General features: G+C 28.7%; 2 protein-coding genes across 3 annotated transcripts; one reads left to right on the top strand and one right to left on the bottom strand.

The window, feature by feature from the left end:
• The first annotated feature begins 36 nt into the window (after positions 1–36).
• Positions 37–8,888, top strand: LOC114877114 (NADPH-dependent diflavin oxidoreductase 1-like). Of its 2 annotated transcripts, XM_029189287.2 has the most exons (12): positions 37–129; positions 272–1,735; positions 1,830–1,909; positions 4,197–4,317; positions 4,398–4,479; positions 4,555–4,694; positions 4,827–4,972; positions 5,150–5,235; positions 5,322–5,468; positions 5,543–5,851; positions 5,926–6,131; positions 6,214–8,888. In XM_029189287.2, exons 1-12 carry the CDS (start codon positions 50–52, stop codon positions 6,347–6,349), a joined length of 2,997 nt encoding a protein of 998 aa, XP_029045120.1. In that variant the 5' UTR covers positions 37–49; the 3' UTR covers positions 6,350–8,888. The 2 variants fall into 2 exon arrangements, with proteins under 2 accessions (XP_029045120.1, XP_029045119.1); XM_029189286.2 differs by lacking the exons at positions 37–129; positions 272–1,735; positions 1,830–1,909 and adding exons at positions 2,052–2,438; positions 2,771–2,871.
• Positions 8,889–8,981: 93 nt separating this feature from the next.
• On the bottom strand, positions 8,982–11,042 carry LOC114877116 (E3 ubiquitin-protein transferase MAEA). Its single transcript, XM_029189288.2, has 5 exons — positions 10,717–11,042; positions 10,128–10,530; positions 9,747–10,059; positions 9,351–9,660; positions 8,982–9,269 (listed from the first exon to the last, which is right to left on the bottom strand). Exons 1-5 carry the CDS (start codon positions 10,777–10,779, stop codon positions 9,168–9,170), a joined length of 1,191 nt encoding a protein of 396 aa, XP_029045121.1. The 5' UTR covers positions 10,780–11,042; the 3' UTR covers positions 8,982–9,167.

An 11,042-nucleotide genomic window follows, 5' to 3' on the forward strand; every position in this document is an offset into this window, starting at 1 on the left:
TTCCTACGAAATTTTTAATTCAAATTCCGGTATAATTAATATCGTCAGAATGAATGTTACAATACTGTATGGTAGTGAAACAGGGACTGCTCAGGATGTAGCTGAGCAAATTTGGAAAAATGTCAAAAGGTTTTGTTGTTGTTTATAGATCATACTACTGTTCAGAAATTTTAAATGATTAAGCACTGTACTGAAAGTTTTTATCATCTCCAATATAATTAAGTACACTTACATTAATGTTATTTCATAAGCGGTTCTGCTTTTATTTCAGAAAAGGATTGAAAAGTACTATTTGCGCAATGAATGAGTACGACATTCAGAATCTTAATTCAGAAAAGATGATGATTTTTGTGGTTGCCACGACAGGCCAAGGAGACCCTCCTGAAAACATGAAAGGGTTTTGGAGATTTTTATTAAGGAAAAATTTGCCACCGACGTTGCTTAATAATGTGAAATACGGAATATTAGGTTTAGGTGATAGTTCGTACAAAAAATTTAACTTTGCAGCAAAGAAATTAAATAAAAGATTGATACAATTAGGTGCGACAGAATTGTTATCTGTTGGATTAGCAGACGACCAACACGATTTAGGAATAGACGCTGTTGTTGATCCTTGGGAACAAGAATTATGGACAAAGGTTGCAGAAACGTTTAATATTTCTGTAACAGATTTTATGGATGATCAAAATACAATAATCGAAAGATTTGATGTTTCTGAAATATGTATAAATCCAATAAGTCACGAGTATCATTCAGACAGTGATATTTACATGAAAGAAGTACTCACAAATAATGAGATGAGAGTGGGTACAGTAATTGAGAATGTAAGAACAACTTCAGAAGATCATTTTCAAGACGTCAGGTTAATTAGACTTAAATCAGATGGTATTAATTATCAACCTGGAGATGTATTGTACGTCAGACCTAAAAATTGTAAAAAGCAAGTTGAAAGGTTCTTTAATATATTAAATGATAATAATGTACAAGTGCATCCAGATATGATAGTTCAAATATCTGAGAAAGAAATTAAGATACCTACTGTTCTAAATCAAACCCTGAGATTAGGTCAAATTGTAGAACAATATTGGGACTTGAGTTTTAAACCAAGAAGATCTACGATGCAAGTATTATCTCTTATTAGTGAAAATGAATTGGAAAAGGAAAAATTGCATGAATTTACAACTGCGGATGGCCAAGAAGAACTATATAGTTACATTAATAGACCAAGAAGAAATATTTTAGAATTATTAGCAGACTTTCCTCGTACAACTAGTAAATTAAATCTGAAACTATTGTTTGAGATTATGTCTCCCATAAAACCTCGTGCTTTTAGTATAGCATCAAGTTTAAGGGTCACTGAAAATGAGATTCATCTTTTAGTGGCTGTAGTAAAGTACAAAACAAAATTGCTAGAACCAAGATATGGATTGTGCTCCAATTGGTTAGCAAATTTAACGCCTGGAGATGAAATAATATTTTGGATAAGAAAAGGAACCTTTAAGTTTGTATACAATAAGCCAATGATATTCATTGGTCCTGGCACAGGAGTTGCACCATTTCGGTCGGCTTTATTAGATAAATCAACGATGGATGAGGATATTAGTAATTGCATCCTCTTCTTTGGTTGTAGAAACAAAGAGAAAGATTATCATTGTAGAAATGATTTTGAGTATTTATCAGACAAAAGGCATTTACAATTGTTCTGTGCATTTTCTAGAGATCAAGAACATAAAATGTAGGCTGATACATATTAATAAGATCTTACAATTTATATCTCATTAATATATATATACACTGTCTTATAATTAACTGTTGAATATGTATTTCAGATATGTGCAGCATCTTATACATGAACAAAAACAGCTATGCTGGGAATTTCTTAGCAAAGGTGGTAATATTTATCTAGCAGGTAATTCTAAAAATATGCCAAATTGTGTTCGCGAAGAATTTGTAAATTTAGTAAAAGAATTTGCCAATTTAAATGAAGAAGAAGCAGAGTATTTTATTAAGCAGTTAGAAAATGAAAACCACTATCAAGTTGAAACGTGGGGTTAATAAAAAATGTAAAATATGTTGACTGCCAGGTTATAAAACATACGTGCATGTAGAAAATATATTAATAATATTTTAAAAAGTTACAATGATGTAACCTCGTACTTATGATTGTAAATTATTGTACAAAAACTATAGTATCTATGTTTATTTTTACTCATACGAATACTACAAAATTAGAAATGAAATGATGTAATTATTTTTTATATCTCGCGTCCATTATATTCATTATGCAAAACTGTTCTAATTGTTTCATTTGAATATCATAAATATGCGCGCGTGTCGTAACACCTCGGACTAGTTCGTGAATCTTCGCACAGCGTGGAGTTAAGTTGTCGAACTCTAACCCTGCTTATCTTAACTCGCAAAAATAAAGCAGAAACATGGTACGTTTTGCATGTCGGAGAACAGTTCTATTCATAACTCTAGCACCTTAACTACTGTATCATGCAGTGATACTAAATATATTATAAAGTATTTCTTTCCGAGAAGAAACCAAAGAATAGCTGGGAAGATTCTACAAATGTCGTTTAAATAACTCTCACGCTTGAATCTCTTAGTAATTTGAATTCTCAACGACGTCCGTCCAACTGATAAGACAAAAACGGCATTCGGATAAAGCAACTATCAAGTTCGCCTTCGTTCGAACGACACGTGAAATGCATTAACCTCTAACATTACATAGCCTTTAATTTGATTTAAGTTTAAAACTCGGTAGAAAAATGGCGGGCAGTTACACAAAGAAGGAATTTGGTGTTGGCCCCGAGGAACAGACCTTACTGAAAGATTCAAATGGAACACGTATCGTTCCCGCAAAAGGTATATAATATTTCTTTTCACTATTACTTTTTTTTTCTTAACATTTTCGAATCTTCATCATTTCAGTTTTACCACTATAATTTAAATGCTAAGAGTTCTATCCTTCTTGGAAGTACTCTTTTTTTTCATTTTTCCTACAAATACCCGACCAAACCGGTCCTTTGATTGTGAAGAGTCAGAGTGTGCTTTGAGTATTACTTTCCAACCATTTGAACTACAACATTCATTTGTGTTTTACCTAATTATATTTTTATGAAAGAACAGTGTTTTTTATGAAAGAACATTTATTATGAAATGTTAAGTATTACTTTCATATGTAAATTATAATGTCAATTATCTTTAAATTGTTACAAAATGTAGTTTCCAAAATACAGTTTTAGTATTTCATAATTGAAAGCTTCAATTTGTAAAAACAGTTAGTATAATCTTTTAACAGCGTACCACATTGTAAGATTTTATATGTAGATAGCTTTATCTATGTATACACGTGTTTATCTTTTGATTTACATGTTCCATTAATTAATGAAATTTTAAAAGATGATAAGGATGAAAAAAGTGAATAAATCATAAGTTTTGTTACTTTTTGTATGCCTAATAAATAAATAGTTTGTATGTAGATATTGAATAAATAAAGATGTTTAATTCAAATGAAAATGTATATTACAAATAGCTGAATGAAATATTTTTTATTTACTAAATATTTTGAAATATTTTTTCTAAAATTAATCATTTATACTGCTGGAACTTTGGTATATGTATTTGTTACTTTACATTATTACAAATATTTATATTTTTTACTTTCACCATTATTATCATATTCTATTAACTAAAATAATGATTGTATTTAAGTTTGTAACATAATGTATTTAGTTTTATAATTTAATAACGATTAGTATCATTTTATTGTACTACATGCTTGCAGCATAATGTTGTGTGTGTTATAGAGGAATATAATTAAGGCCAAAATGGAACATAAATAAGATAAATGAATATCTCCTCCACAGATTGCATTAAAACTTCTTATAATACTTTTAAAGTTCACATTCAAACTGGTAATTAATGATTATTTTTTTTTTTTAACATAAAGACATAAGACACGTGTTATTATAATCAATATTATCATTTCTTATTCGTCTCCTATAAATTTAAGATATATTTATAGAATCGTATATATAGCAAATGCATGTACCTTGTTCACTAAATTAATAAATTGCTTTAAATTGAAAGATTATTAAAGTGTTGTTGGGATGGCTGTTACTGCTATAGCATTAAATGAATCTGTGCATGACACACTTCATATTGATGAACTGAATCTTTCGTTGCAGGTACTGAACCTGTTCGTCTGTCTCCTGGTTGGGAAGGAACAGGCAGACCCGACGATGAATTGAATTTTAAAGGTGTTACAATGGATCAGGCAGATCTTGAATTGAATCCTCCTAGAGATAGGTAAGTACAATTTGCATAGTTTTATATTATTTATTAAAAAGAAATTAAACTGTATTTAGTAAAATATGTATTTATTTTAGATTAAACATAGTATTCTGCATAATGGTACTTCATGGAATTGGAATTTTGATGCCATGGAATATGTTCATAACTGCAAAAGATGTACGACCCTTCATAATGTTTTTCCTGCATAGTACAAAATACTTTAGGATTAATATATTAACTTTTCTTTTTCAGTATTTTGTTAATTATAAATTATCCAAGGATTATACAGGGATTAAATCAAACTATGGTTCAAATTTTCTTCCATACTTAGAATTTGCATCACAAGTACCAAATCTACTGTTTAATTGGTTAAATATATTTATACAACTCGGGTATGTATATTTCTGATACATTTCATTTAATACTTTATAGGATACCATTTATCTATTAATATAATCTAAAAAATGTTGCCTTTAATGTATTCTTATTGATATATTGATTGTTATTTTATGATAACCTTTTAGTGGCAATTTGACAACACGTATAGTATGGGGTATCTTCATACAGGTTTTAATATTTGTATGTACAGTTATTTTGGCAATGACTGATAGCTCTGGTTGGCCAGGTGTTTTTTTCTGGATCACCATATTTTCTGTTATTATATTGAACAGTAAGATAAAACTATATTTTCTGTGAATTTTTTGAATTTGTTAATGATATAATACTTTAGGTAATTTATAATTGTAAGAATTTGATCAATCTTAAAGTATCATACATTTTCTACATACATTTTTGTATAAATAACTATATGAACAATACTTGGTCTGAATTACGGAATTTTTTTTAGTTGCTAATGGAATTTACCAAAACTCTGTGTTTGGTATGGTCGCAAAGTTACCTGGAAAGTATACAGGAGCTGTAATCTTAGGAACGGTAAACACTAACTCATATACTTGTGTGATAAAAATATTATATAACATGTACATCTACAAGATATGATATTTTCGTGATCCTTTCAGAATTTAAGTGGAACAGTTACAGCCATCATTAATTTCCTTGCTCAATATATGGCACCAAATACGCGGACCGCTGCAATATATTACTTTATAACAGCTCTGTTTGTTCTTCTTGCATGTTTTGATACTTACTTTGCTCTACCCATAAATGTAAGCTTCATAATCTTTCGTAAGTTTAATTTTTCCATTAATTGATACTGTGTATTAATTATGATTGTTTGTAGAGATTTTATCGATATCGGGAATTATTACATCAAAAAGGAGTAAATAAAAGACAACTGGAAAATAGTGCAAGAGGCAAAACTAACAGGCCGCCGTATTGGAAAATATTTAAACAATGTTTTCTTCAATGCTTTAACACATTTTTTGTATTTTTTGTAACTCTTTCTCTGTTTCCAACTGTTCAATCTGATATAAAACGCTCGGATCTTAATTTCGTAGTTCCGACAGAGTATTACAGTAGTGTTATGTGTTTTCTCACATTTAATATTACTGCTTTAATTGGTAGTTCTATCGCATCGTTAGTTCAATGGGTGAGTATTGTTTAATTCACAAGTTTGTGAAATATTAAACATAGAAATTAAGTTTTTAATTTTTCTTCATATAGCCTAGTGAAAAGTATTTGGTGATCCCAGTCGTTTTACGTGTTTTGTACATACCGTTGTTTTTATTATGCAATTATCAACCAAGTTCTGATATTGCAAGAGCGTTACCAGTGTATATTAATAACGACTGGGTTTATTTTGTAATCGCTGTTACCATGGGTGTAAGCAGTGGTTATTTTTCATCGTTATCCATGATGTACTGTCCTAGGTGAGACTCTATTAGTAATAAGAAGAAAAATATTTTATTTTCAATGCTAAATAATATCGTTCATTGTATTTTCTAATTTCAGGATGGTAGACTCTCAACATAGTGCAACAGCTGGTATGTTTGGCGCAGCATCATTAGTTTCAGGAATCTGTGCTGGAATATTGTTTTCTATGATCATGCCCAGCTTAGTAGAAAATTTATCATTTGAACTATCTTAATGTGCATAACATTGAATAATAAGGTACTAATGCATATTTAATAACGTTTACTAACTAGAAGAGTCAAAAAGAGAGAAGCACACAAAAAATTACGAAATTGGAAGTCACAAAGTATATCATAATTTTAAAAATTAGACCTTTTCTTATAACGAATGAATTGAATAGATTTCTCAATGCGTAAATGGACAAAACTGAAGATAAACATTATTTAAGTACATAATAATTTCATTGAATGAAATATTATAATTGATTAATTTTGAATTGAAATATAGCAAAGATCTTCATTTTATTATTAAAGAAAGAAAGTATGATACGAAGGTTGAAGAACATCTGTAAAAATTGTCGAATTTGTATTAATGAAAACAATTTAATAATTCATAATAAGCTGTTAAAAGTTTGAAGCAAGAATAGAAATTTATTACCGTTTCAAATTCATATTAATAATACCAATATTTAATCACTGCCCCAAACTATTGCTATTAAATTGGACCAATAAGCCTTAATAATCACATATTGCTAGGTTTTTCACATGCATAACTTCGTTCAAAGCCGCTAAAATAAGCACACGAAAAGATTTGTACGTTTAATAATTGTTACTTGCATAGACCAAATTTAAAGTAAGACTGGTTTGTTAATATTTCAGACTAACAACTTAACAAAGTCAAAACTGAACTGTACACAGTTTGAATGGCTAATGTTTTAAATCACTCATTTTTGTTCAATGCTTAGTAACCATAGTGAGTAATTAGAGCTGCTAACTGTTTTCATTATTCTCAGAAAACAGATGCATTTAGAAAAGCATATTAGAACACGTTATACTCAAATACGTACAGGTTTTACACCGACCAATTAATGTTTGACGATGCATGGTGTATTGTTTCATTATATTTCTCATACGGTTGTATTCTTTTATTAAGTATTTTTACAAATGTTATTATTCAATATAAATTTTGTGTTTTACATATTTTGACATATTAGTTCTATATTATTATTATTTTTTTTTTATAGTATTTACAATTAACGCTCACAATTATACAAAATATTAGATAATTAATACTTATTTTTTTAAGTAACAATTTTGTGAGGCATAAATTGATCTGATTAGCACTAGGCTAAATGTAGATCAAGACAATAAAATTTTTGTTTCATTTATAAGAGATGTTATCTTGCATTTGTTGCATTTAAAAACATTTTTTATATTTAGCGTTATTCGTTTACTATTTACTTTAATTTTGAAATTACTTTGCTATGCATTAAAAAGAAACTAAAGCAGTGTATATAGCTAAACGCTATAAGAGTATAACACTGCATAATAAGAAGCTCAATAAGACTACTCTATTCAGATATTTTCTGTATATTTATGAATATTGTATATGTTTACGTATATATTCTCAAAGTTTGTTTAAAATTTCTAAAATACGACGTATTTTACAGTCAGTAAAAAAATTATTTTAATTTCAGGTATGTTGTAAATGATGTATACTATTTTAGTATTTTATTTATATGTTACCGATTACTACGAATTCCAAGTTACACAATAACAAATGTTCAGATTAACTGAAACATAAGAATTCTTAATAAATTTTAATATATGTACTATCATACATACATATATACATATATTATACACATGTTTGTCAGTTTCAGTATAGAAAAACAAACTGAAAAAAGTATGCATCATTGAATATGAATTTTTCTTTCGATAAAATTAGTAATTTTGTAAATACCGTCTAAGTGCTTCCACATGTTCTAACATGTGATGAGTACAAAATTTGCAGTTTTATTATATACAGTATACATTAACTTGTAATATCTACTATTTATAATACTGTTTGTTGTCTTTTTTCATCAAATCATACCTAATTATACTAAAACTCTTACATATTTTCAAATTATGCTCAGCTAAATCGATTATCGTATAGCCATATATTGATAAATTTAAAAACAAATTTTTGCTGATATAAAAATACCTTAAATTACCTCAATTGTTGTACCCCCAAGTTGACCACAAATTTTATTCTAAAACATAGAATCCGAATTCCTAGAAGGACAATCCTCCACATAAAGTAATCCAGACAATAAATTATAAATGAAATTGAATGAAATCAATGAATAAAAGTCATTGAACTTAAAGCTGATAGAGCATAGAAAGAATATTTTTATATTGATTCACTCGTGGACATGTTTCATCTAAAATTGCTTAATGCATATCATTATATAGATTAGGATTATTTCAGTAAAATTCGTACACTGAAATTATTAACTTAAAACAAATAAAAATGGTGGTACATCTGTTTTTTACATGAAAATAGTATCACGCGATACAAATACTACAGCAATCATATTACACTAATGTTACAAAGTTTACCACTACTATGTTCAGATGTTTGGGCATGCAAAGTATAAATATAAATGACTGTAATATACTTACAAAGCTCATGGTTACAAATGCGTCTTAAAACGTAGATTTATGGAATTGTTTTAATAGTTCAATTTATTGTAGAAAAGATGTTAAATAAATGAATAAGGACAATTTTCATATCATATTTAATAATTAACCGTATTGGTATAATGATTTTTATATCATTTTTATATCGAAAAACTAAAACGTTTTCCATAACATACACATAAATCTGTTTGTATCACATTTTATTCTAGTAAGTGATCACAAATAAAATTTGCAAAAAATACTTCCTTAAAAATAGATGTTATTTCTTTTGTTAATATCGGTATACAATATTAAACAGTAAATATTCCGAGTTAGATTACGAGAAAGATGCACTATACACAGTAGAAATTGTGCCTGAGTCAGCAAATTTTACATAACGTACACTTTTTCTATTTTTTTATATGGAAATACTTCTTTGGTTTTCGGACAAACTACAGTACCATTATTTTCCTGAGCCATTTTTTCCAGTGCCTAGAATAACATAGAGTATATTAATTTAATACATATATTTATATAATTTTATATATTATAAATACAAATATTTTTACTCACTTGTTCTCCATATACGTATCCATTTGGCATCATCATTGGTTGATTATATTCATTTAATGGTTTCCCACTAATACTACAAACAAGTCTAGACTGTGAACAATGAGCAAAAGGCAATGGAACAGCCAGTTCATTAAGAGCCTCGTTACACACTGGACAGTTTGGATTTCTGCCTTCTTTGTTTGCACTATAACACTGTGGTGTTTTTAATGCTGATAAACCTGCTTGTAGCGCTACCGTGAAAACACTTTGACTAGCCAATTGGAAAAGTCTATAATTTTCATGTCTAAATTGTTCGATTAATCTATCCCACCTGTAAAAGTTGCGTAACACAAAGATAGTAATCATTCTGTTTGTAAGAAATTTATGTAAAAACAATTTAACAAGAAATACAAGTACCTCTTTTCATCTAATAAATCTTTATATGGACTGAGTGATGTATTAGCTGGAAATGCTAGCTGCCCCATACAACACTGAATTTCTTGTAACTGGTAATCATCATAATTTGTAAAACATCTTCTGGCATGCTTAACAGCGTCAAGCCTTCTATCCTGTCTGACTAATTCTACAAATTCTTGTACACGTAAATTAAATTCCATAGTACTTCCTAATTTTCTTAACTTAGATCGATTGTCATAGCACCATCCAACGCATCTTGCAGTTTCATGATTTGCTAAAGATGTTTCGACTTCTCTCGATACCATAAAAACATCTAGATACATAGAAAAATTAATGAACTTATTTATACGACGTATCGATTAATGTCAATAGTTAACATACCTATATTTGTTAAATCTCTAAGTTCGCTACTGTCTGCTAATTTGGTTGCAGTTTTGTAATAGCCTTTACGAAGGAAATATTCTATTAACATTCTATCGAGTCTCTGTCGCCGCCATTGATTTACAACACTTGGCGCAGTATTAGCATGTTCCTTTAAATGTTCTAGCCGTCTTTTGCAAACCATTCCTGCTTGCAACTCTTCTGCGATGGATTCTTGCGCCTTTCTTTTTAAAGTTTGAAGCTTCTCTACAACACCTCCCAATAATATGCTCATTTCCCCAGCAGGGACAGAAGTTTTATTATCCTTCATTAATTCATTAGCTGCCGCTTGTACATACGAAGCTTCTCTGTCAATTACTTTTTGAGCTAAACGAAACTTTTTATTCAAGAGTTCATAAGGAACCTGAAAATCAAATATTTTATAAATTAATTTCTATTCAGTTTCCTAAATTGCGTAAATAAATCATTTCACATTATGAAATAATGAACCGAAAATTGTAGAATTAAAATATACTTGTAAATATAGAAAATAATGATGGAAAAAATTTGTAAATAATTAAATTAAATACAATAAACAAATGGTAAATACCTTTAATGTAGGATATTCGAGACTTTTAACGTCTGACATATTGGTTATGCTCAAACTACGCATAAAATTATATTTAAAAATCTTAGGAAAATTATGTTTATTGTATCGTAGCTAATATTCTTTGAAATTATGTATCATAGTCGTCCATCTCCTATCATCCAAATATCAGTATGTTTATACACAATGATAGTAAATAGAACAACTTTGACACGCGACTGTCTTCAAGAATCATGAAAACTCTTGTACTATTTTAACAAAGATAATTATCATTTTGTTTACGCATGATGAAAATGTTAGTGTAATAGTAAAACTGTAGATGGCTCTAT

The sequence above is a fragment of the Osmia bicornis genome, chromosome 8 (assembly GCF_907164935.1).
Source record: "Osmia bicornis bicornis chromosome 8, iOsmBic2.1, whole genome shotgun sequence".
Taxonomy (NCBI): Eukaryota; Metazoa; Arthropoda; class Insecta; order Hymenoptera; family Megachilidae; genus Osmia; species Osmia bicornis.